At 37.0% G+C, this 27,404-nt stretch overlaps 4 protein-coding genes and 1 long non-coding RNA gene across 9 annotated transcripts in view; 3 read left to right on the top strand and 2 right to left on the bottom strand.

The window, feature by feature from the left end:
* The window catches only part of LOC104707297 (elongator complex protein 6), a 4,327-nt gene extending 3,734 nt beyond the window's left edge, over window positions 1-593 (top strand). For all 3 annotated transcript variants that reach the window (XM_010423622.1, XM_010423624.1, XM_010423625.1), the window contains exons 4-5: window positions 16-162; window positions 271-593. In XM_010423622.1, the coding sequence (XP_010421924.1) occupies window positions 16-162; window positions 271-399 (276 nt within the window). In that variant the 3' untranslated portion in view covers window positions 400-593. The remainder of the gene's footprint in view (window positions 1-15; window positions 163-270) is intronic.
* LOC104707296 (ATG8-interacting protein 2-like) lies at window positions 566-1,932 on the bottom strand. The gene is made up of 2 exons (XM_010423621.2): window positions 1,171-1,932; window positions 566-839 (listed from the first exon to the last, which is right to left on the bottom strand). Exons 1-2 carry the CDS (start codon window positions 1,834-1,836, stop codon window positions 714-716), a joined length of 792 nt encoding a protein of 263 aa, XP_010421923.1. The 5' UTR covers window positions 1,837-1,932; the 3' UTR covers window positions 566-713.
* Window positions 17,633-18,108, top strand: LOC104709597 (molybdopterin synthase sulfur carrier subunit). Its single transcript, XM_019228507.1, has one exon. The coding sequence runs from the start codon at window positions 17,659-17,661 to the stop codon at window positions 17,968-17,970; it is 312 nt and encodes a 103-aa protein (XP_019084052.1). The 5' UTR covers window positions 17,633-17,658; the 3' UTR covers window positions 17,971-18,108.
* Window positions 18,042-19,659, bottom strand: LOC104707301 (RNA-binding protein 7). Its single transcript, XM_010423628.2, has 4 exons — window positions 19,537-19,659; window positions 19,225-19,436; window positions 18,979-19,138; window positions 18,042-18,360 (listed from the first exon to the last, which is right to left on the bottom strand). Exons 1-4 carry the CDS (start codon window positions 19,571-19,573, stop codon window positions 18,251-18,253), a joined length of 519 nt encoding a protein of 172 aa, XP_010421930.1. The 5' UTR covers window positions 19,574-19,659; the 3' UTR covers window positions 18,042-18,250.
* Window positions 23,968-26,001, top strand: LOC104707302. 3 transcript variants are annotated; one of them, XR_754613.2, is made up of 6 exons: window positions 23,970-24,331; window positions 24,454-24,612; window positions 24,983-25,078; window positions 25,165-25,287; window positions 25,384-25,489; window positions 25,676-26,001. It is a non-coding gene; the product is annotated as an uncharacterized LOC104707302 (long non-coding RNA). The 3 variants fall into 3 exon arrangements; XR_754612.2 differs by having other exon boundaries at window positions 23,971-24,331; window positions 25,003-25,078; XR_754611.2 differs by having other exon boundaries at window positions 23,968-24,331; window positions 24,454-25,078.

The raw sequence follows: 27,404 nt of genomic DNA on the forward strand, positions 1-27,404 counted from the left end.
TTTCTCTGAAGACAGAATTGTTCATTGGTCATTCTCAATCATGAAGATATATACGCGAGTATGGAGAGACCTGCGTTTTTGCTACAGATGGTGTGTCTTGCAGATGTTGTGATAAAGGCAGGGCCTTTAGCCTCTGGTTTAGCTAATGATGTACATGGCCAAGTAAGTGTAATCACAATACCCTTTTTCCTCAAAAACATTAATTGAAGCTTTTGTTTGATATTTTCTTGGTGTCTAAATGATTTTTGTCATCTTATTTTGCATATGCAGTTGACTGTTTTGAACAAGGGCATAAGCAATTCAGGACGAGGTAGCTCGAGGAACAAGTTGCAGAATTTTCAATTTAGGATCAAGGAAAATGGTATCGATTATTTTTATCCTGGCTGCAGAAGCTGTTGATTACTTCTATCCTGGTTGCATCTAGAAATTTTGTTTTGTTTTCGTGAGGAAGCTATTGCTCTTAGGTTTAAAGATTCTGTACTCTGCTCACATTTCTTCCAAGGTGTCTTCTGGTTATCAGTTTCTTACTTTACTTAGCTACGAGTCGAACACTTTGAGTCACAAATGCTATAATGATCACTCGTCTCCCATGACAGATCCAAGACTTACAAAAGTGATAGATAATATTGTAAACTACTATACATATGAACGACACAAAAACATGTGCTTCTGTTCTGTTGGTACATAAGATGATACATTGTATGATCGCCTTCTCATCTAAGGCTCAAAGCTGGCCATGCACCAGGAGATGGCAGAGCAGGGCGGACCACAGGAACCCTTCTTACCTCTGTGAACACTTGATTGAGTCGGGCTGCCTGACTCATCACCTGCGACGCCTTCTGCTTAGATCATAAACAACCCAAGATGTGATAGTGATAGAAGAAAACACCACCAAACGAATTAAAGCTAAAGGAAAATATCAAATCTCAGCACTTTCTACGGGTGATCCCCTAAGCATTTATTGTTCTTCATTCAGACAGATTACAAGAACAAATTAACGACAAAATATATCCTTAGTTTAAGCCAGGACAGGACAATTATCAAACCAAACTAAACCTGAAATGCTAGAGATCAAGTCAGACCAATTGCATCAACGCAACATAATAGAGTTATAGAGGAGGGCTTCATCCTCAAACGAATCATTGTAGACTGAAAGTGAATATAGTGTACCTTATCATCAATTGTAACTTTAAGGTTGAACCTTTGAGGGTTCTTTTTCGTATCATACAACCTCCGCCGTCCCAAGAGAACAAAATCAATCACTGCTGCAGCCAAAGAAACAGACCAAACTGGATCAACCCTAGATGCAGAGTACTTGAGAAGCACAAATGGCACTTTCCACCACACTGTCTCTCTACTACTACACTCATCACCACATCTCACATCCCCAACTTCTACAGTAGATACAACTCTACTATGAGAAACAATCTCATCTTCACCATTCACAATCCGAGAAACCAATTCATCACCCCCTGAATCAGATTCAGACCAAGACTTGCTCGAATCCTCAATAGGCTCTTCAACACCAGTTCCATCAGCAGCAGCCTCACTCTTGAGGTGCTTCTCGTCAAGAGCTTCAAAAACACTTACCCTGACCTCACTATCACCCCAAACCTCTTCCTGATTCAGAGGATCCGACCCGTAATTGACCCGGAAAGAATCAGCAGGTTCCAAAACACCGTAATGGCTCGTATCAACAGAGAAATGATCAGAGAGAATCTTACCAACACCGATTACACTTGAACTCACAAGTTTCTTCTCTGACGTGATAGAATCAGTTGGTTCCGTGTCAGAGCCATGAAGCAGCTCCCAATCAAACAACTCCTCCACCTCCATGAACCCTAACGAAAGCCCTAAATTTGCTGTTGATGATCCCAATTAGCCCACCCCAAGGTTCTTTTATTTATCTCTTGCTGCTATACCTGGCGATTACTAATTGGCTACGTGTCACCTCTCAACTAGATTCAAGCCACGCTATCATGTGTAAGCAAAATGATACACTGATATTAATTATTGTACCACATTTTAATTTGATTCAAATGGATAATTAATATAACCAAACAGTAGAAGCATACATGGACAATTCAACACAAATTCACAAGCTCCATCAAATAATACAAGTCTTTTTTTTTTCCTGTAACATCTACGTATTTAAAAAATAAAAATTAATTAAACTGTGAAAGGGAAATATAAAGTATTAACCATTAATTATCTTCTTCTTTTTTCTTTTTTTCTCTTCTCTCCTACGACACAAGATTTTCTTTGTAGCTCTGATTTTATTAGGCTCACCCGAATGATTTCATTCTGACTAAGAAGTGAGACAACAAGGCAGATGCGACTTAGCCAATCCGGAAATGCATCGTGAGGTAAAGCTATGCTATTTTGTGCTCCAATTTCTTATCTTTAGGTGATTAGCATTCTGGATATTGCAAAATTAGTTCGGAGAAGCCTCTGTTCATGCTGGTTTTGCTTTGCGTCTCTTGGTCTGGTCAGTCGGATGTATTGTCCGTTTTGGCTTAGGACCGGAACAATGAAAGTCGAAGAAACCAAGCTTTTCTGATGTTGCGCCTCTGAGTGTTGATGCTATTGGGACAAGTTCTACTCGATCATGAGGTTCTAATAGCTTGGAATTGCTTTGTTCTTCAGTATAGGATTGGTCTTCTCTTTGTTAGTAGTTGTTTTCGTGTCATAGGGTTTATTTAGGTGGTTTAAGAGATGATTTCACACCGAGTCATGGTGTATTATCTATCTCGTTGTGGTAAAAAAATGCAATGTTTCTCGGTTAGATAGTGTTGGATCCACCTAGTGATTCAGGGTGATACTAGATCGACTCATTGCATTTGGTCCAATTCTATAGAGGTGAATGTTATGTACTTTTGATTTAGATGTATTATTTTGGATAATAAATAATTGAAGTTGAACCAAAAAAAAATAAAAAGTATTAACTATTAACTACAAATCAATTGGGAGGTTTTTTTTCTATACAAATATATCAGTACCTTTTATCTGAGCCATGTCAAATATATGTAATTGATGTCATATTTTTTTGTGTATCGAAATGCTATTTTGTTCGTTTTGTGAATTTCCATTAGAATCTTAGATACTCTTAATAACAAAATGACTAACAAAAACGTGTCTTTTATATCAATACTGTACTTATTTTTAATGATTTTTATATTTATAACTATAAAATTATAATTTAAAATCACACAGGTAAAAAGCATTTTTATATATTTATATATAAGGAATTTTAAACAACACAAGTAAATTAATAGTTTTGTAAGTTGACTTTTCTCAAAGTTAACTTTTCTCTCCCAAAACGCAAGCTTCGTCCTTTTTCAATCACCTTCGCCGATCTCGGCGTTGGTCCCCACTACCCTTTATGGGCAAAAATAAACCCAAAAAGAAACTTCCAAACGGTATCTCCACTAAATCCGCATCTTTTGACTCTTCTCATTTGAAGTGCTCCCCGTCTGAATCTCCTAAATCAGCTGGGGAAACTTCCATTTGTTTGCCGAAAATTGGGTTGCTTGACACCAATGGAGTGTCAGCCAACAAGGTTACTCCTAATTCCTGCCAAATCGCCCCCTTAGAGAATATTGTTGCAGCAATCGAAAACCCTAGTTTCCCAAACCCTAGATCCCCAAAATCTAGCGATATAGCTACAACTGCCATTAATTTTGTTAATGTGCCTACAACTGAAGATCTCGGTACAATTTCTGAGAACAATGACACTGTCGCAACTACAAGCAGCGTAACACCAGTTTCCGTGACTCCCCTTTAAAGCAAAGAACATCCTTGGAAAGCTCTGGTAAATGGTAATTCTACTCATCTTGAGAAAAAAGGAACCCCTTTCATCCTTGAATCTAGATTTTGTACTCTATTCACATTTCCAAGATGTCTTCTGGTTTTCAGTTTATTACTTCACTTAGCTATGAGTCGAACACTCTTGAGACACAAATGCCATAATGATCACTTGTCTCCCATGACAGACCCAAGAATTACAAAACTGATAGATGATATTGTAAACTACTATGCATAGGAACGACACAAATATGTATTTCTGTCCTGTTGGTACATAAAGATTATACATTGTATGATTAGCTTCTCATCTAAGGCTCAAAACTGGCCATGCGCTAGGAGATGGCAGAGCAGGGAGGATCAAAAGGACTCTTCTTACCTCTGTGAACATTTCATTGAGTCTACTAGCTGCCTGATTCATCACCTGTGAGTCTTTGACACCTGCATAGATTATTATAAACAAACCAACTCGTGATAATGATAAAAGGAAAAAAGAATAGAGTAATGAGCTTGTGGGAGTTGAAGGAAAATATCAAAGAGTTAACTTTGTAAGACCATCTCCTATGGTTTTCTCTATTTTTATCTCTATAATAGAGAAAATCTATAATATAGGTGAGTTTTACTCCAACCCACCTTTATTCTTACCTCTAAAATAGAGATTGCTATTTTTTCCTCTATTTATAGAGGAACCCTTTGTAGAAAAAAATAAAGTTTCTCTATAAATAGAGGAAAAAATATCAATGTCTATTTTAGAGGTGAGAATAGAGGTGGGTTGGAGTAAAACTCGCTTCTATTATAGAGGAAAAAATAGGGATGGGTTGGAGATGCGCTAAGAAAATAAAATTTTGTATTTTTTGCGGAAAAACAAGATTTTGCGGTGGGGAGGGAAACAAGATTTTTTGGTTTTGGCGGGAAAATAAGATTTTATGGTTTTAGCGAAAAATAAATTTTTGCATTTTTTGCAGGAAAACGTAATTTTGTGAGTTTGGCGGAAACAAGATTTTGCAGTTTTGGCAGGAAACGTGATTTTGCGGTTTTCGCGGGAAAACGAGATTTTGCGAGTTTGGAGAGAAAATAAAATTTTGCATTTTTGCGGTTTTGGCGGGAAAACGAAATTTTGTGGGTTTGGATGGAAAACGAGATTTTGTGAGTTTGGCGAGAAAATAAAATTTTGATTTTTTTTGCGGGAAAACGTAATTTTGCATTTTTGACAGGAAAACGTAATTTTGCATGAAAACGTAATTTTGTATTTTTATGTTTTTGGTAGAAAAACGAAATTTTGCGGTTATGGCGGGAAAACAAGATTTTGCGGTTTTAGCGAGAAAATGAGATTTTGCGTTTTTACCAATTATGGATGAGATTACCTCATCCAAACTCTCCAAAAAAACTCATCCAAAAATTCAGTTTTTTTTGGATGAGTTTTCCTAATCCAGTTGATTTCTTAATTGTCACTAAACGAACGATAACATGCATCTGCATCCAGATACTGTGTTTGGTTCACCAAACAAACAACACCTTATTCGCCCCATGCACATGTTTATAATCAAAGAGAAACAAAACGATTTGCAAAATAAAATTGAAAGAGAATCAAGATCAAAGAACTAATTTTGCCTAAACAATGAATGAAAATCAAAACAAATCTTAAATCTCTATTAGTGAACGAAAGAGAGAGAGGTAGGGACGATATCTCGATGTTTTGATTTGCTTCCAGCTGCATTCTCCATGGATCTAGCTCAATATGATGAGTACACTACGTGACCAGGGTCGGAGTTGATGATCTAGTGTCAAATAAAACCTAATGTGCACTCAACCACGATCTAGTGGTGTCGTCGTAACACTCAACAACAAAACTTATTTTTTATTCATGAATTAAGCCTCATTATATAGAGGAGATACAACAATTTCCTATAACAGTCAGCAACTTGGGAATGCAGCAACTTAGGAATTGAAATTCAAACTCTAAAGTGTGTGTAATAGAGAGAAAACCACATAAATAAATGCTGTTTTGAGAATGGACGAAAATCTCTCTTTTCTTCTTGATTTTGGGCTGAATCCACTTTGTTGGAATTCTCTGATGGACCAAGATTCTAGAACAATTTGTTTTGTAGATTAATTCAATCTGGTCTGGTCAGAATCCTCCTTTGAATGGCCGTATGTCTGAATTCGCGTAAGCTGGAGATCACCTGTTTTGTAAATTGTGTAACTCTTTCATCTGAACTCTGTTTGATCTGATTCTTCTTCGAGGAGTTTTGTAATTGACCTGAGCACATTCTACAACTGGTTTCATGCACAAATTACTCGTGGTTCAGCAGATACGCATCAAAAAATGATCACATGTCTTGACGCTTCCCATTATCATATCACCAAGCCCCAAGGTAAGAAATTTAATCCGGTTAAGTCTTGTCAAATCTAGAGACAACTTCTGGTTCAACTTATTGTCCTCCTTGGTGACTGTCTTTTGGGGCGTGTTGAACCTGCTCATGTTCATTCCAAGCTTCATTCAAAAATCAAAAGTACTAAAGCAATCATAAGAGTGTTAGTTCAAAGCAAAAAATTCCTAGAAATGGTCATAGTTCCCCAACATTTTTGACTCAATAAAAATAAAAAAAATGACTCAAAGACTCAAAAAATCAAAAGGAAACAACCAAAGAAAACGACATTAGTAATTTGGAGACATCCCTCCCCCAGACTTACTTCACACCGTCCAGGTGTGAAAGCAAAGCCAAGAAAAGAATGAATCCCATAAAGCAAATAAGAAAAATGAAAAAGAAAAAGAAAAACTAAGGAAAAGAAACAAAAACCGGTGATCTTGCATCTGGTGTTGGAGTGGTGTTGGCAAGGGTGGGATTCGATCGGTCTCAGGATAGGATCGACCGATCTGCAATATTATTGAACTGTAGATGCGTGCAGTAAACACCGGGATCGATCGATCTTTAAGGAGGACTGATCGATCCTAAACTCCTGGAACAAAAAAAAGTTTTGCATCTTCTGCGTGTGGAACCTGTTCCTGAAAACACTTAACACCAGACGTGATTTCACCGTAATAAATCCTACAAACAAAACCAAAATCCTAAGACAAATAAAAATAAAAGGGTAAGCCAGCACAAACCCCATGGATTGCCTCCCATAAGCGCTTGTTTAAGGTCTATAGCTTCACCGAGGTTTCAGATGTCAAGTGATGGGAGGATGAGAACTCATATCAGAACAAGCTCTTCAATTCTTCAGCTTAAGCTCCAAAATCTTTTTCAGCATACCATCCACTGCTTCTTGGCCTTTCTCTTTAAACTCCGGAGTGAGGATGGCTTTAACTTTAGAGAAAGGCCGAGATATTCCTTTAGACTTCACCTTGTACTCAATGGTGTCTCTAACATATTTCTGGCGTACCAAGGTTATGTGAAGATCTCGTATTACTCTTTCTATCTTCGGTTTGTCTCTCTTCTTAACCTTCTTAGACCTTTTCTTAGAAGAATGAGTGTCTTCATCCAGGACTTCATTAAACTCATTCTTATCACCATTCTCTCCCAAAATCATGACATCCACCTTCTTCTCATGTTCTACAACTAGACAAGAGTCATGTCGTATAGCTTCATTTGCAGTGATTGCGTTGTAGAAGACCTTATCATCAATGTTAGAGAAAGTTATCCTCTTAATAGGCAAGTCAACAAATACTCCCATTGTCGCTAGGAAAGGTCGCCCAAGAATCAAAGGCATTTCAGAACCCTCGCTCATTTCCACAACATGAAAATCTGTAGCAACCAAGTAACTCCCAACTTGAACATCTAAATTATTAATGAATCCTTGTGGAGTCGTGCTGACAGCATTTGCAAACTTTAGAGAGACCTTAGAAGCCTTCATATCATCAATTCCCAACCTCTCTGCAACAGCCTTCGACATTACGTTCACACTGGATCCAGTGTCACAAAGGGAGTCCTCAAAGTTCACTCCTAAGATGGAGCATGGAACAACAAATTTTCCTGGATCTTCTAATTTGGGTAGTCTTTTCAAAGCTGGAGCATGAATGTTCTTCTCTCGAGCCAAGAACGCCTTAACCTCCACCAAATCCTTTTCTCCAACCACAACATCATTGTAAACCTTCTTAAACAAAGAGATATGCTTTACTGCCTCTGTAAAGGGAATGTCAGCGATGAACTCACTTATAGCTTCTTTATACTGAGCATACTTCTTTTCATCTAGAGGTTTCTTCTCATGTCTTCTTGGAAAAGGAATTTGTGGCCTATAGGGTTTTGGTTCCACATGAAGTGATTCCCTAGCATCTGCATCAGGAACAATTGAGCTGGGTTTTCCCATACCTACAACAGGGACTGACCGGTCTGGACGTAGATCGATCGATCTGAGACTTTCTGAGATAGGTTTTGCGTTATTGATGGGATCGACTGATCTATAGGGGGACTGGTCGATCCAAATTCTCTGGAGATCAGACTCGAATCATCAGAATGGATGGGACTGGCCGGTCTAGGCTCAGGACTGATCGATCCTGTCTCTACAGAAGCCAAATGTGAGTTGATAACAACACAACTCAGCCCATCTTCGATTCCACCATGGAGTGTAATAGCATTGTATGACTCTTTGTTCTTAGAGCTAGAAGAAATAGCAGAGACTCTCTTATCACTGGAATCAACATGTGAACTCAACCTCTCAAATTTCCCATTAAAATCATTGTACATGCTATCAATCTTGATGGCGGATCCGGTACAGCTTTCTCTTGCTGGTCCTTCCTCTTCTGCCGTTGGACGATACCCAACTGAGGGTTGGGTTGATGAACCCCTGCCTCTTCTCCGTCGGCCATAGCGTTGATTTGGCCTCTTGTTTTGCGGTTTTCGCGTTCAAGCTGTGCTAACTCCTTGCTTCGCAGGTTACGCAAATCAGTAGGCTTGTGGCTTCTTGTTTGCATGCACCTGAAACGAAAGAGGAAGAACGCAAGAACAAGTCAGTAAATTAAAGTAAAATAGACCTTAGACTAAACGTGAATCTAAAATTTCAAAGGCAACGTTTTGGTCCCCGGCAACCGCGCCAAATTGATCTAGTGTCAAATAAAACCTAATGTGCACTCAACCACGATCTAGTGGTGTCGTCGTAACACTTCAAGGTCGAATCCACAGAGACCAAACGATACACTATGAAATTATATAGACCGAGTATAACTAAAGCAAGAGAAAGTTTGTGTTTCAAGTAATCGATTAAAAAGCATAAAATAACTAAGGGGTTTGAAATCAAGGAAAGATATTGGGTGTAGGGAATCAGTTAGGGGATTACAATCACAAATTTAGATTATAGATTGGAATGCATTAAGAACCGTTCTTGAACTCAAATCACAATAATAAAGCTGACCTAGTTCCGCAGCATTAGCTAACTTTGCAAAGAAACAACTAGACCCTAAACTTCGGTTTGAATCTAGATAAACAAGCAAGCATTAAAGTTCAAGTTTGATTTGTTCACAAGGTGCCTCAACTTCAACTTCCGTTGGCTAAGGTCCACCTTGTTCACCTATGTTTCTTTCAAGTAATTCAACAACACTTTCGATGCCTCGATGAATTGAACCTAAGATCTTAATCTAGATGATCAGTCTAGTTCAAGCAATAAGAACAACAATATATGAAGAACAATAGGATCAATCCCAAAATCTAACAACCTAAGTTTAGAAAATCATAAACCCCCTTTTGAAACCCGAAACCCAATAGTAAAACTACTCAGACATAGAAATAAAAGTACAGCAAATCAAAGATGAAGAAAACATAATTGAATTGCAAAGAGAAGTAAAAGGGTTCATAAATCTTCTCCAAAGAGATACAAAGGATTAGAGATCTTCTCCCAAACTTACAAGTCTCAAAAGCTGCGTAGAATAATAGGGTGTCTTTTTAAGAGGTCGAGCCCCATGCTTAAATAGTATTTTTTTTTGTGCAAAATAGTAAAATAAAACCCTAAAAGTCGGTTTAAAACAAAAAAGGAAAGGTTGCTTCGGGTACGGGATCGGTCAATCCCAAATGTAGATCGGCCGATCCAGGATGCTTTTCTGTGCTTGCTCCATCTGATTGCTAGCCCGATCAGTCTTCAACCAATTTAGCTCCAGATGCATGTTTTCATCCCCAAAGCTCTCAGATTCCTTCCAAAGTCACCTAGAACCTGTAAAGACTCACACAAGACTAATAAGACTCTCAAAGCACACTGAGACTTAACAAAAGACTCAAAACAGATACCAAAACTATGGTTAAAATCCTATAAAATGCAGACACATCAATTCCCCCAGACTTGAATCTTTGCTTGTCCTCAAGCAAGAACAGACAAAAAACTCAAGAACAGAGAAAAGGTTTGAAAGTGGAAACTCACATATTCTTGGTAACTTCTTCTTTGCACTCTTCATCACATCAAATTAAGAACTACTTTTTGTATTCTGCCCATGATTAGGATCAACACCCCCTACTCTGAACTCCACAGCCTTAGAGAACCCTCAGTCTCCCCATCGTTGTCCCTCTACATCAGATTAGTAAAAAGGTGTGGTCTTACCATGGGAGTATCGATCATAGAACTTTATTGACTCCTTCAACCTCTTATTTCCCAAGACCTCCTTCATATACTCCTTTTCCTCTCTCTTTTCTCACTTCCAAAGGATTGATTTCTCCCTAATTTTCTAGGGTATCATTTTAATTTTTTTTATCAATCCTTTGCTCTTTTTCTTTTGGGACAAGTTTACATGAATTCCGAAAGATGCACGGGTCTACGCACATCCCTTGGCTCACTTCTTTTATCACCTATATCCTTTTATCTCTTTCTTCTTCTTCTTTTTTTTTTTTACTGAGTACTGAAGGGAAGTGAGAGGGGAAGCATACTTTGCAAGGAGATGCATGTCTCGTGAGGCTTAAGGGAGGAGTCTTGTCCGATGTATACCAAGTGATATGATTCTCCCAAGGAGTCGACACTCTAAGGTGGTGAAAGGGATAAACTTTGCATCCAAGAGACTGTGAAGTATAAAGGATCAAAGGATGTGGAGCGAATGGTCGCGCAAGAGCTGCGGAAGACTCCTGATATACCGGTGGATCGATTCTTTGGATATTACACACCAAAAGGGATCGACAACTTGTTGGATATGACACACCAAGAAGGAATGGATAGAGAGATGGATCGAGAGACGCCACAAAGATCTGTGAAAGGATCTATGATAAGTCTGAACCAACCATGAACATAGATATGACGCACCATGAACATGGAGTTCCAAAAATTACAAGATATCACATCTTGAAAGAGAGAAACTTTTCAGATTTTTACTCAACAACAAAACTTATTTTTTATTCATGAATTAAGCCTCATTATATAGAGGAGATACAACAATTTCCTATAACAGTCAGCAACTTGGGAATGCAGCAACTTAGGAATTGAAATTCAAACTCTAAAGTGTGTGTAATAGAGAGAAAACCACATAAATAAATGCTGTTTTGAGAATGGACGAAAATCTCTCTTTTCTTCTTGATTTTGGGCTGAATCCACTTTGTTGGAATTCTCTGATGGACCAAGATTCTAGAACAATTTGTTTTGTAGATTAATTCAATCTGGTCTGGTCAGAATCCTCCTTTGAATGGCCGTATGTCTGAATTCGCGTAAGCTGGAGATCACCTGTTTTGTAAATTGTGTAACTCTTTCATCTGAACTCTGTTTGATCTGATTCTTCTTCGAGGAGTTTTGTAATTGACCTGAGCACATTCTACAACTGGTTTCATGCACAAATTACTCGTGGTTCAGCAGATACGCATCAAAAAATGATCACATGTCTTGACGCTTCCCATTATCATATCACCAAGCCCCAAGGTAAGAAATTTAATCCGGTTAAGTCTTGTCAAATCTAGAGACAACTTCTGGTTCAACTTATTGTCCTCCTTGGTGACTGTCTTTTGGGGCGTGTTGAACCTGCTCATGTTCATTCCAAGCTTCATTCAAAAATCAAAAGTACTAAAGCAATCATAAGAGTGTTAGTTCAAAGCAAAAAATTCCTAGAAATGGTCATAGTTCCCCAACATTTTTGACTCAATAAAAATAAAAAAAATGACTCAAAGACTCAAAAAATCAAAAGGAAACAACCAAAGAAAACGACATTAGTAATTTGGAGACATCCCTCCCCCAGACTTACTTCACACCGTCCAGGTGTGAAAGCAAAGCCAAGAAAAGAATGAATCCCATAAAGCAAATAAGAAAAATGAAAAAGAAAAAGAAAAACTAAGGAAAAGAAACAAAAACCGGTGATCTTGCATCTGGTGTTGGAGTGGTGTTGGCAAGGGTGGGATTCGATCGGTCTCAGGATAGGATCGACCGATCTGCAATATTATTGAACTGTAGATGCGTGCAGTAAACACCGGGATCGATCGATCTTTAAGGAGGACTGATCGATCCTAAACTCCTGGAACAAAAAAAAGTTTTGCATCTTCTGCGTGTGGAACCTGTTCCTGAAAACACTTAACACCAGACGTGATTTCACCGTAATAAATCCTACAAACAAAACCAAAATCCTAAGACAAATAAAAATAAAAGGGTAAGCCAGCACAAACCCCATGGATTGCCTCCCATAAGCGCTTGTTTAAGGTCTATAGCTTCACCGAGGTTTCAGATGTCAAGTGATGGGAGGATGAGAACTCATATCAGAACAAGCTCTTCAATTCTTCAGCTTAAGCTCCAAAATCTTTTTCAGCATACCATCCACTGCTTCTTGGCCTTTCTCTTTAAACTCCGGAGTGAGGATGGCTTTAACTTTAGAGAAAGGCCGAGATATTCCTTTAGACTTCACCTTGTACTCAATGGTGTCTCTAACATATTTCTGGCGTACCAAGGTTATGTGAAGATCTCGTATTACTCTTTCTATCTTCGGTTTGTCTCTCTTCTTAACCTTCTTAGACCTTTTCTTAGAAGAATGAGTGTCTTCATCCAGGACTTCATTAAACTCATTCTTATCACCATTCTCTCCCAAAATCATGACATCCACCTTCTTCTCATGTTCTACAACTAGACAAGAGTCATGTCGTATAGCTTCATTTGCAGTGATTGCGTTGTAGAAGACCTTATCATCAATGTTAGAGAAAGTTATCCTCTTAATAGGCAAGTCAACAAATACTCCCATTGTCGCTAGGAAAGGTCGCCCAAGAATCAAAGGCATTTCAGAACCCTCGCTCATTTCCACAACATGAAAATCTGTAGCAACCAAGTAACTCCCAACTTGAACATCTAAATTATTAATGAATCCTTGTGGAGTCGTGCTGACAGCATTTGCAAACTTTAGAGAGACCTTAGAAGCCTTCATATCATCAATTCCCAACCTCTCTGCAACAGCCTTCGACATTACGTTCACACTGGATCCAGTGTCACAAAGGGAGTCCTCAAAGTTCACTCCTAAGATGGAGCATGGAACAACAAATTTTCCTGGATCTTCTAATTTGGGTAGTCTTTTCAAAGCTGGAGCATGAATGTTCTTCTCTCGAGCCAAGAACGCCTTAACCTCCACCAAATCCTTTTCTCCAACCACAACATCATTGTAAACCTTCTTAAACAAAGAGATATGCTTTACTGCCTCTGTAAAGGGAATGTCAGCGATGAACTCACTTATAGCTTCTTTATACTGAGCATACTTCTTTTCATCTAGAGGTTTCTTCTCATGTCTTCTTGGAAAAGGAATTTGTGGCCTATAGGGTTTTGGTTCCACATGAAGTGATTCCCTAGCATCTGCATCAGGAACAATTGAGCTGGGTTTTCCCATACCTACAACAGGGACTGACCGGTCTGGACGTAGATCGATCGATCTGAGACTTTCTGAGATAGGTTTTGCGTTATTGATGGGATCGACTGATCTATAGGGGGACTGGTCGATCCAAATTCTCTGGAGATCAGACTCGAATCATCAGAATGGATGGGACTGGCCGGTCTAGGCTCAGGACTGATCGATCCTGTCTCTACAGAAGCCAAATGTGAGTTGATAACAACACAACTCAGCCCATCTTCGATTCCACCATGGAGTGTAATAGCATTGTATGACTCTTTGTTCTTAGAGCTAGAAGAAATAGCAGAGACTCTCTTATCACTGGAATCAACATGTGAACTCAACCTCTCAAATTTCCCATTAAAATCATTGTACATGCTATCAATCTTGATGGCGGATCCGGTACAGCTTTCTCTTGCTGGTCCTTCCTCTTCTGCCGTTGGACGATACCCAACTGAGGGTTGGGTTGATGAACCCCTGCCTCTTCTCCGTCGGCCATAGCGTTGATTTGGCCTCTTGTTTTGCGGTTTTCGCGTTCAAGCTGTGCTAACTCCTTGCTTCGCAGGTTACGCAAATCAGTAGGCTTGTGGCTTCTTGTTTGCATGCACCTGAAACGAAAGAGGAAGAACGCAAGAACAAGTCAGTAAATTAAAGTAAAATAGACCTTAGACTAAACGTGAATCTAAAATTTCAAAGGCAACGTTTTGGTCCCCGGCAACCGCGCCAAATTGATCTAGTGTCAAATAAAACCTAATGTGCACTCAACCACGATCTAGTGGTGTCGTCGTAACACTTCAAGGTCGAATCCACAGAGACCAAACGATACACTATGAAATTATATAGACCGAGTATAACTAAAGCAAGAGAAAGTTTGTGTTTCAAGTAATCGATTAAAAAGCATAAAATAACTAAGGGGTTTGAAATCAAGGAAAGAAATTGGGTGTAGGGAATCAGTTAGGGGATTACAATCACAAATTTAGATTATAGATTGGAATGCATTAAGAACCGTTCTTGAACTCAAATCACAATAATAAAGCTGACCTACTTACGCAGCATTAGCTAACTTTGCAAAGAAACAACTAGACCCTAAACTTCGGTTTGAATCTAGATAAACAAGCAAGCATTAAAGTTCAAGTTTGATTTGTTCACAAGGTGCCTCAACTTCAACTTCCGTTGGCTAAGGTCCACCTTGTTCACCTATGTTTCTTTCAAGTAATTCAACAACACTTTCGATGCCTCGATGAATTGAACCTAAGATCTTAATCTAGGTGATCAGTCTAGTTCAAGCAATAAGAACAACAATAGATGAAGAACAATAGGATCAATCCCAAAATCTAACAACCTAAGTTTAGAAAATCATAAACCCCCTTTTGAAACCCGAAACCCAATAGTAAAACTACTCAGACATAGAAATAAAAGTACAGCAAATCAAAGATGAAGAAAACATAATTGAATTGCAAAGAGAAGTAAAAGGGTTCATAAATCTTCTCCAAAGAGATACAAAGGTTTAAAGATCTTCTCCCAAGCTTACAAGTCTCAAAAGCTGCGTAGAATAATAGGGTGTCTTTTTAAGAGGTCGAGCCCCGTGCTTAAATAGTAAAAAAAACCCTAATAGTCGGTTTAAAACAAAAAAGGAAAGGTTGCTTCGGGTACAGGATCGGTCGATCCCAAATGTAGATCGGCCGATCCAGGATGCTTTTCTGTGATTTCTCCATCTGATTGCTAGCCCGATCAGTCTTCAACCAATTTAGCTCCAGATGCATGTTTTCATCCCCAAAGCTCTCAGATTCCTTCCAAAGTCACCTAGAACCTGTAAAGACTCACACAAGACAAAAAAAACTCTAAAAGCACACTGGGACTTAACAAAAGACTCAAAACAAATACAAATAAAATCCTATAAAATGCAGACACATTAGTTGATGCGGTGCAAGCGGTGCTTTTGCACCGGGTGTCAATAAAAAAAAGCATTTATAAGGCTTTGCACCCTCAAGGTTTAATATTTTGATAAAAATGATTCTAAATTTATGAAATCTAAAAAAAAAAAAATTGCACCAGGTCCAACAACAACTTGAGTCGGGCCTGTACGTGACTGGAGAGATGCTGATTCATGAGCATGAGTTTATTATCTTAAAATCATGATGATGACCAGAGAAGAATCCAAAATCAAAAGACATCAATATTCAAAAACGAAATTTCAATTAAATTTGATTTTTAAGCATTAGAGGACGCAGCCCCATCTTAAAAAAAATTTCGTCCCTAGGCATACAATTTTTTAGGACCCTTTTCAACATACATTTCCTTTTCTTTTTTTCTGGTCCCCATTTCCTTAATATTTTTTTAAAAAAAAAAAAATTTGTCCCCTGGCCATTGCCCCTCTCGCCGTAGGTATGAGTCGGGGCTGAGAGGACGATTTGGTTTTAGGTTGAAATCTAATTACCTTGTTGTAGCCAATAGATACTTTATACACCAACTGCTTCAAGTTTGTTCTTTCTTTAGATTTATATATGTAGCTAGCCGTGATAGATGTGGAATCAGATTCTTTACAACTGCTTCGCACCATCAAACCAAATTCCTGGAGTTCTGTGGAATTATCGAATCACTCTTTCAGCTTTAATCCTTAGAACATAGGTGAAAAAAAATTATTAGGTTTGATGTCTCTTTACATAAACATAGAAACTCAATGGCTGAGATGTTCTACACAAAATAAAAAGAAACGGTTGGGATTATAACATATAACCGGGTCAAATTACCGGGTTAAATGACCCGCGTGTTTACCCGATTTCACTGATTACGTTTTTACGCTTCGCTTAGATGTTTTATTTTATCTAAACTCTAATGACCGTCAGTTGTAATTTCTTACAAAACTAATGTTAGTTTGTTAAACGATTTTTCTTTTAATAGTAGGGATGGCATATTCATTTACTTTATTTTAATTTGATATGATATCATTTGATTGACTAATATAAAAGAGGTGAATGAAAGGGAGGATGAACCCGAGTATCGTCCATCGAAGGTAGTTCAAGTTATCACTGATTCAGTTGAGACATAATATAAACATCATGAATGGGTGAAGAATCAAATTAGCTAAAATGGGTTAAACCAATATATATAACCTGAACCGAATTTGCTAATTTTATCCGATTAAACTGGTTTTAACCCATTTTAGCTGGAGAAACCCAAAAAGTCGATTGAATTTGGTAGAATTTCATTAACCGAAATAAATCAAAATTCGAACTGTTTTTTTGTTCGGTTAATTTGGACCAGTTTCTACTAAATAGTAACTGAAAACCCGAATTAACCGGATTGATTCGGTTCGAGGGTTAGGCAATTAATGAAATGGGCCTTATAGAAAATTTTGAGCCTATTTATCTCTCTGCATCGCATCCGGTCCGTTCAATCAATGTACTTCTTTCGTCACCTGCGCCGTGTTTAGCGACAGCGACATCCAGAGAGAGACGACTAAGCGAACAAAACTGAGAGAAAGCGTGAAGTGGGATGTCAAACAGAGAAGATTAGGGACTCGTGTCTTCTCCTTCTCGTCACCTGTGTCTCTCTCTTTTCCGAAAAGCTTTTGATAATTCGAGGTTCGTTTGAAATGGCTTATTGTTTTTTTCTCCTTTTACATCGGATTTGGACTTCTGGGTTCTGTTCGGTTGTGGGGAAAAAAAAAAATTGGGGTCAATATAAGAAAATTTTGAGTGGTTTTAATCTTGTGGTCGTGATTGATCTTGATCAGAGTGGACTTTGCTGCCATGTTTTTGTTCGTCTGTAATATTGTTAGAAATTTTATATAGGGTTTAAATAGGCATTTCTTCTGATACTGCCAAAGAAAATCAAATCCTTGTTTAGGCCGCTGAGAGCTGTAGAATCCGCGTGGGGGAGTAGCATCACTTAGATCACTTTCAGTCTTAAGGGCATGTGTCTTTGTGTTTCTTTCACAAAGCAAAGTCTCAGTTCGAGTCTTCAGCATTATATAGCTCTGAGAATCTCTTTATACATTGTCAGACTAAAACAATTCACAGTTGGAGACTCTCTACTTTTCTTTTTTGGTTTCTAAGAGTGGATCCTTGTGGTTTTCAGGTGCTTCGAGTTTTGTATTTTTGGCCATGGACGGTACAGAACAAGTGAACAAAGAGCTCACAAAGATTGAAGTTGATGACACTTCATCATCAGTGGAGATCAAAGTGTTGTTATTCGCCAGAGCTCGCGAGCTCACAGGCGTGCCTGATCTAACACTGAAGATGCCATCAGGTAGCACAACACAGAAATGCATGGACGAGTTGGTTCTCAAGTTCCCAAACTTGAAAGAGGTACGTAGCTGTGTGGTTCTTGCCCTGAACGAGGAATATACAACCGATTCCGCCATTGTTCAACATAGAGATGAGTTAGCCATCATACCTCCGATAAGTGGCGGCTAATGCATCAGCACTACTAAAACTCCCTTGATTTGGGTTAGTCATTTAATTGGCAGTAATCAAACATGTAAAAGTTAAGGTACCTTTGTCACAAACAACAACAGAAATATCTGTCTTATAATAAAAGAAAGGTTTACATCAGTTCTACAAATTTTCCAGTTTGTTGTGTTTTCTCTCATTCCGTAGATCATTACAATCACAACTTCTTCTTCTTCTTCTTCATCTCAATATTGATTATCATACAATCATTCTAACAAAGAGAAAGGAGAGTGTTATCACTGTTTCAGTAGCGACGTGGTCTTGAATGGTTGATACTATCTAGTGCTGAACCAAGAACTCTTCTACTATACTCCAAACTTGCTCCATTTGATACTACTCCTGGTGGAGGTAGCTCTGCAAAAATGTACAAAAAACAAAAAAAACACAGAACAAAGTACATTAACTCTCTCATACTCCGAAAGACAAATTTAGAATGAACTAACGGTTCTTGATATTGTAATCTGTGTTGAATTCGACAACAAAGCAGCTTAACTTCTCATAACTCCAGCATTCAAAACTAATAATAGCCATTAGATTAAGCAAACAGACCAAAGAAAGTCCTATACTTAAAAAGACAAATAGATTGATATTTGTCTATTTGTCAATTTAGAATGAACTGAAGGTTCTTGATATCTCTGTTGAATTCAGCAACGAATAAAATTCTCATAACTCCAGCATTCAAAACTAATTATAGCCATTAGATTAAGCAAACAGACCAAAGAACATTTCAAGTCTTATACTTAAAAAGACAAATAGATTGAGCACAAGGTTCTTGATTTACTCATCTGTGTTAAATTTGGCAAAGAACCAGCTAAACTCTTATAACTCACCAGCCAAACTAATCATATACATTGAGAAAACCATCTATACTCTCTGCCTAACTTGTGTCAATGCTTTAAACGCGAAAGCTGTCCATCTTTCTATATGTTCCATGAATCAAGAATGGATAATAAGTAAACCAAAGAAACAAACCTTGTGTGTAATCCAAAGGCAGAAGAGGTGAAGGCGGAGAGATCAATTGCGACGAAAACCTCTCTGAATGATAAGCAGCTCTATCTGAATGCTCGAAAGCCAAAGGCTGAGGTCTCGTTCTATTACCGGAGCTCGCCTGCAACTTATCCTGTCCAGATATCTAAATCCACCAAACCACAACACAAAATCAAGAACATATCAATACAAAAGATTTCAAAAGACAGAGAGGATAAAACAAAGACTCACAGCAAACTTGAGAGTTCTACTGTAGAGAGAAACAAGTCCAGAGAAAAGCTTAACAGCGTACTCAGCGATTTCTTCAGTCTCGTACTCAGCGAAGGCAAAGCCTTTAGGTTTATCAGTTTCTTTATCACGAGGTATGTGTAGATCGATTACTCTACCAGCTTGAATCATGATATCATACAAAACCCTATCGCTTACTCTCTCGTCTACGTTCCCTGATTTATCAAAAATTCATTTCGAGTGGTTTCCGAGAAAGTTTTTTTAACAGTCAGATAAAAAAAAAAAAATTGGAGATGTTTGGAAGAGACACTTTACCTATGTAGACGGTGCAATTGGAATTTCCTCCGGACATTGAAGCTGAATTTGTTGATCGGGAACAATGGAAACCCTAAAAAGCTTGAGGAAGAAGAAGATGGATGAATGTGAGTAGTTGAAATTGACGAGGTTGAAACTGTAATTTTTACAAATATTGTTGTCATAGGGGGTAAATGACTAAAACGCCCTCTATGTCAAACAAAACCAGTGGCGAAGACGTTCCCGGTTAGGATCGATTTTATAAAAAAGAACATTGACATTAGTATTAATATACTAGATTTTAATGTCCGGCACGGCGGATCGATTTGATGTTATTGATACTGTTACACTCTTTCTCTTGAACAAAATCTCTGAAGAGATCGAAGAAGAAAGAGATTTTGTTCGAGAGATAAACTTCTTCAGACGAAACCAAATCCAATAACCGAACATAACTTTAATTTTTTTTGCACAGACACTCTTCTTCGTCTCGACAAGGACCAAAAGTATAAAAAAAGTTTTCGGTGAAGAGTTTTTACATCGGCTTCATCTGAAGACGGTGGACAACAAAAGGTGATTTGAAATCAGATGTTCCGATTGGATTCCCAGATCGTGATTCAATGATTGATCTATTATTTTGGGTTTCTTAGATTCTCGAATTGGGTTTTTTTTCTTTTCGATTGATACTGTTACTGGTTTTGTGTTTCGATCTGACATGTTTTGATTCCAGTATTCTACAATGGTTAGGTATTTGATGATGGGGATAAGCAAAACGGAGATCAATTTCTGGAGATTGCTTTCGGCTGCACTTAATCAGCAAAACCAGTCGAAGCTTATAAATATAGGAATAACCCAGTAAAGGAGGAGGAAGAAGAGAGATAAAAGTAGACTATGGTGTTAACTCTCGGTTTGATATTATGAGAATTTTTATATTAAAATTTAATGATTAATTAGATAATCGACAATTTTTATATTAAAATTTAATGATTAATTAGATAATCGAGATAAAATTAGAATTTTATTTTTGTTGAAAAATTGTGGATATGAAAATAATAACACTTACTATTTTGGGTTTTAAATGACATATTTGTATTAATTGCCTATTTAATATATTTTTATTTTAATCCAAAACAATTGGGTATTAAACTTCTAAATAAAAATAATTTCGGGTTTTTTTTAGCATTTTTCCCTTTTATAAAATAGAACATTGACATTATTAATATATGTTGTCTTATAAAAAAATAAATCAATGACTTCATTTTGTTCATACAGTATGTGATTTAGAACAATGCATATGGTAGAGTTTCTCCATAAGAAGATAATTTTCATCTAGGAAACTTGGCTGAAAAAAGTAATAAGTACAGTGAATTTCTGAAAGTTAATTTATCAATTATGATGTTTGAGATATTGTTGTATGTTGACGGTTGAAAATGACATCTTCACAGAGTGAATGAATGGGTACTTAGAGATGTGTTAACGTTTTCTACGTCATGATCAATTTTATCTTGACTATTTTAAAAGAAATTTATTATTATCTTGATTATCCTCTCATTGCCGTCGTCGTCTCCTCTGGTGCTTTTGACACTTCACGTCTGAGAAAGGGATGCTTCTAAGTTCTAAGCTTCGAAGATGATATGGGCAAGTCCTAGAGGTTCGAATACTCTTACTGAAACAGCAGTCAAAGCTATGTCTTCTTGACTAAAGGATGGAACAGATTCGTCAAAGAGAAGCAGCTCGATCCTGGGAACATCGTTTTCTTCCAACAAGACCGTTCTGATTTACAAAGACTCTTCATTAGCTGGCGCAGACTTATTCACGAGTTCTTGATAACAAGAATCAATAATCCATAACAACAAATAACAAAAGAAAACGGATTTTATTAAGAACTTGTAACTGATAACGATTTGACACTACATTCAATGAAAGCGCAGCCTCAACATCTCACCTGTAAGAGTCTCCAACAAAACGATGAGGAACGAGAGTCTAGAAAGTTCTAGATAAGATTACAAATTCAGAATAAGCGTAAAATGAAACATGAGCTAACAATTGCTCAAATACTATGTGACTCACAAGCGACAAACAGTGTCAGCCAGAATTATTCCCTTTCCGTTACCTGCCAACTTTATTCTGTTACTTCTCATCCTCTATCACACGCACCTAGCTTGATTCCTTTTTATCTTGACCCTCCACATGTGAACCATCGCGTCCTATATCAGTTCTATGGCAGCTCCTTCTTATCGTCAAATCTACCACGCCACTAATTACTCTAGTCCTCCTTCTCACTCAGATTATCTATACTATTAATTGGTGAATACACTTAGAGATAAAAGATAAAAAAAAAAGTATGCCATACAATGCCAAAGACAATTAGGTAAGTTTAACCAAGACACACGGATCCTGGGCGACCGAGATACTTATATTCAGATCCAGTTTAGTTGAGTATCTCGCCAATCATTTACTCATGTAGCCAATCAGGCCCAATCGCCTGCACAATTTTTTTTTCTTTTAAAGATTAATCAATATAGTATAAGGTAAATCCTTAAAAATCGCATCAAAAAATACACAATCAACATTTATTACGATATTGTATTACTATTAACCGGTGAACAATTAAAACCTTTTAATTATTATTGAATTACAGATATTATCATGATGTCCATATATTTCACCATGTTTTACCTTAGTTTATTTACCCTTTTTGCATGATTTACTAGCCAGTTTTATTATTATTGAGTAGTTTAAGGTCACTTTGTGCATTGAATAGGATTTGCATTGCATGTGCATGGTTTTATGCATAATCAGGTGATTTCGACCCGAAGGAGCATGGAGAAGTGCTGAGGAAGAGTAGAGCCAACAAGTGAAGCAGACAAAGAGGCTAGAGCAGAAGAGAATCAAGGTCCGGAAGTCCACTCGACCACCACACTCGACCAGACACTCGACCGTGTGAGGAGAGGGACTCGACCACCAGAAGAAACAGAAGAAGAGGTCACTCGACCATGCAGTCGACCGAGCACGTGGTCGAGCTGACCGAGCCGCCTCTCTATTTTGTTTTCTAGCCATTTTAGGGCTTCCCTTCCTTCCTATATATATCTATTGTACTCTATGGCCGCCCACAAGTCTTTTTTAGGGAAAAGTAATATCTTGTAGCTAGAGAAACCTAGTTTTTACCCTTTTGGGAATATTTGCTTTTTTTACATCATCAGCCATTTTTATTGTATTTTTCTCTAGATTTTCATACTTTGTTGGTTCCATAACTTTCTGGGTATTGAGAATCTGAGTTTACTTCTTTGTTCAATATTGTTCATCTCTCGCTTATCTTTCTGATCATGTCTGTTTTAGCAATTTCTGGATTTGTGTTCTTCATTAGGATTTTTAGATCTGATTAGTGGCTTAGGATCTTAGAGATGGGATAGGTTGGTAAAGAGATATGTTTATCTAGATTGTTTAAGCTTGATTGTTTATAGATCCTTCCTGGGTTAGCTGTGATCATTGTCTATGGATAGCTTTTGTGAAGTTCGTTAAACAATCTGGGTAAGCTTAGCTTGATACCAACCAATTAACCCCATCTTTAGGATTTATTTGCTCATTGTTTGTTACTGCTTTCATATTTAATCATTTGTCATCGTTTATTTTGCATCTCTGTTCTTTGTTTTGCTTTTGTTCTTCTGTTATGCACCACTCGACCACCTGCTCGACCATGCACTCGACCGAGTGCACATACTCGAGCGCCATTTTACTTCCTTGTTTATGTTCTGTTTAATTCCAGTTTGCTCTTAATTGCATTTGTTATTAGTTTTCTCTTGCTTAGCATAGTTTATTGCACTTGTTCTACAATTTAATTTAGCATTAGTATTGTCTTAAGTGCCTTAGTTCATTGCATTTCATTATTGTCATTAGGTTGTTAGAAACAAATCAACTTGATATTTGGCTTAACTTGAATGCACTGATCACATCTTGACTGCTTACATATCACACTCTTTATGGATTGACATCCTTTATGCTACAACATCATAATAGTATTGAAACACCTTGCATACATTCTGATAATCTCTGCTTATATCTCTAATTGCATGTTTGCATATATTCATTCATAAGTAGATACTTGAAAAAGTTCTTGTTTCAATCACAAATATGTTTCCTAAAAAAGATTTGCGAGTAATATATTTTACCTAACAAGCATATAACTAAATCTTTCGAACTTCTAAAAATCATAACAACTAACATTGATAACAATCACTATCCCTAAATCCCTAACAAATTCAATCACTACATAAAATATGGGCATTGATAGCAGAAAAGCATAGCACAGTTTTCGCAAGTGTTATCGTTGATAAAATTTTAGAAATAAGTCTATATAATAGCATTTTTAAAACGCTACACCTAAAAGTATGTAAGCGGGAACCAAAAATCACTCTTTCCCCTAACACTTAATAAAAATTGACTAAAAATTCCCCCACTACACGTAGAAGTTCTAGAGTCAAAAAGAAAAAGAAAATAAAAACCATCTCTCTTTTTTTTTTCTCAACCAAGGAAAACCTGAATCGTTTTATTTCCTTCTTTTCTCTTCCTCATCTCCTTCACACTTCTTCTTCCTCTCTAGGGTTAAGAGTAGGGAGAAGCCAAGGTTTTGGCTAAGCAGCCATGAGTGAGACGAGAGATAAGCATTGCAACGACGTAATCAACAGGGAGAGAATGAATTGAAGCTGTGATGAAGTCTTTGAGCTTGTCGACAACAAACAGTCGTTTGAAGATCTGGTGACAGGAGTGTGAAGAAGAGTAAAGGCACGGCGGAGGCGTCTTTTTCTCTTAATCTCGCCGAGTAAGTTTATGAAAGGGGATCTAGGGTTTTATTCTAATTTTGCTTGATTTAAGTTTAAGATCTAAGATTTTTTATAAGTTCCTCCTCTTCTACAGCTCATAGATTTCTTATTTCTGTTGAAGATTTCTGCAGTTATTGAGTACAAGCCAGAAATTTCGAATTGGATCAACCTAATTGGATTCGTCGAGCAACCTTTTCAGTTCGGTCCTTGCTCCGATGGAAATTTCTGGGCTGGAACTGTGATTTCTCAGCGTTTGGGTTCAAATTTCATCTAGTTTCTGGTACATTTTTTGAAAGCATGAGTGTGTTGTTGGTAATTTGTTTGTGTATTTTCCATGTTTGAAACAGTTTAAGTTGGTAATCACGCTTCTATTCTAGTGATTTGCTGAGATAAGCTCTTTCTAAGATTTTCGATGCTTGAGTCTGGAGTTTGGTGATGTCGATTTGAAACTGGTTATATAAATCTGCCTCTGTCTCTATATGTTTGTTTATATTGCAGAATCTTTGAATTTGACCTTAACTTGATCTGTATATGAGAGTCTTTTACTTCTTCTCCCATGGTGATATTAGCTTTTTCATATATGAAACTTCAAATCTGTTGCTAAGAGCTTATGTCATATTCTTTCTTGTAACTTGACCCAATTTCTTAAGATTTTCTTTCCTCTTCAAAGATCTTACCCGCAAGATCCAATCTTCCGAATCTCGAGGCCGTTGATGATAGTATTGTGGATCGTACCGTCATCGGAGGTTGCTTCGAATCTCTTCTGGTAAAGGTAAAGTCTCTCTGTTTATTTTCTAAAACTTATGAGTGTCTTTATTTCTGGTTATTGCAGTGATGACTGTAGTATGTAGAGAGTGGACCTAGAGCTTTGCAGTATCTTGGCTTAGATGGAGACAAAGGAGCTACAAAACAATTTGGAAAGGCTCAAGCACGAGCTGCTGAATTAGAGAAGCATGTGAGACTTTTATGTTCAATAATTATATCTGTTTTATACGCTAGAATATGCACACGGAATCTGATTTTTTTTTGTGATGCTACTTCTGTCATTCAGCTAGACGTACTTTTTGGAGCAAAAGAACAAGGAGAAAGATTCCACAGAAACTCGGACTAATGAAGCTGAGAAGAAACTAAGTGAACTTAACTCCAGCCTTGACAAAGTATTTCTGCTTACATCCCTTGTTTCATTTTCTCCTTTCACAGTTCCATTTTTTTTTCTAAGAGGCATGGTGAATGCTAAGTTACGTTTTTTTTTATCTCAGCTTTGGCTAGACTTTGTTTGAAGTTGAGCTTAAAATATTTCTATGCTCTAACCCTCGTCATTTATGCTATGTTTACCAATGCAGTTTCCATTCTTATCTATAGTGTTTGATGAAGTCTAAAGCAAGTACTGTACTAGTGGATGTATCCGATTCTGTTGTAGAAAACAACACTCAATATGCTGTAGATGGAACTTCTCAGACAGTGACACTCAATCCTTTCCCCCACCAACGTTTCTGCCCTTCAGGTTATTTGTAAGAATTTGTTGATTTGTGGTGTTAGTTTAAGATTTGAATCGATGTTATGTTAGACTTGTTTTGGTTAATGTTATGTAAGACTTGTTTTGGTTAATATTATGTAAGACTTGCTTTGGTTAATGTAATGTTAATGAGATGTATTATATTTTGAGCCTTCTAGAAAGTTTTTCTTATATATTGAATTTTTTGCAGAAGCTGTATATGATATATAAATGAAATATATTATAGCAACAATATATTGCTACAGTTTACAAAATCATAGTACAAATATTTCGCTACAATTAATTTTAATATAGCAAATAAAAAACGCTAATAATAATTTTAATATAGCAAAAACATGACGCTATTATAGAGAGACAATTAATAGCATAGGAAAAAAACGCTATTGTATGTGCCCTTCTAAGATAGTACTGACAAAGACAGCGTTTACGAAATTGTTATCTAAACGATATAATAGCGTTTTTTGTGTGCTAAGAATACGCATATTTCTTGTAGTGAATGTTTTCAATATATTAAACATGATCCTTCATAACACCTATAATTTAGTCAAATTGCAACATTAATGAGATGCAAAATTCATATGTTTCCAAATCAGTGCCTAATTAACGAACTATTAGAAAAATCTATCCAAGCAAATTTTTTTATTTTGGAGAAATACCTTTGGATGACACTACTTTGGGTTTTTGTTCCAAAAATACCACACATGCTGAAATGTTCCTAATCTAGCATTTTTTAATATTGCCCTATTAATAAAAAATAATATTTATTATTTAAAAAAACTCAAAAAAATCAAAACCGATCTCTCTTACATTTTTCTCCGGCGAAGCTTGTGATGAATTTTCCGATCTGAGATCTTCATTTCTGATCTCAGATTTTTCATCAAGACTAAATCGCTCAACTGAAGCTTTAATTAATCGTTACTTTGATCCCGTGAAGCTTCAATCAGGTGCTAAATCGATGGCTATCATCAATTTCTCTTTCTTCTTCTTTTTCTTCTTCACCTATCGCGATTTCCGAGTTTCAAATTGTGGGGTTCTTTGAAATTTAGGAAGAAATTTTGACTTGTGGTTCTATATAGAGAAATTAGCAGATTCTGTAGTCTTATTGTTTTGTGATTTTGGTTTTTCATTGGCTTGATTGTAGTGTTGTGTTTTTTCAGGAATGTACCATCCACAAAATTCAAGCGATTCATTTCTGATGTAATTGTAAGTTTTTCTGTTTGATTAACTAAAGAATGAATAGAGAATAGAAATGAATCTTTTTTGTGGGTGTTATCGGTATTCAAACATCAATTTTGCTGTAGTATACATATGAATTCTGGTTGGTGCTATAATGTTTTTGAAGGTTTGTCTAAGTTGTGTATGTAATTATAGGTATGATGTAAGTATGGTGGAGATATACTCTGTTAATGGTAGAAGATTCTCCACCGATCTTTATTCTCAATGATCGCCAAGTGTGCACTTCATCAGAAAGATACAAGGAAATCCTGAAATAGGACGTTTGTGTGTATCAGTAAGTAATATATACATGACTCTTACTTTTGTTTTAACTGTAACTT

Source organism: Camelina sativa, chromosome 8 (genome assembly GCF_000633955.1).
Source record: "Camelina sativa cultivar DH55 chromosome 8, Cs, whole genome shotgun sequence".
Taxonomy (NCBI): Eukaryota; Viridiplantae; Streptophyta; class Magnoliopsida; order Brassicales; family Brassicaceae; genus Camelina; species Camelina sativa.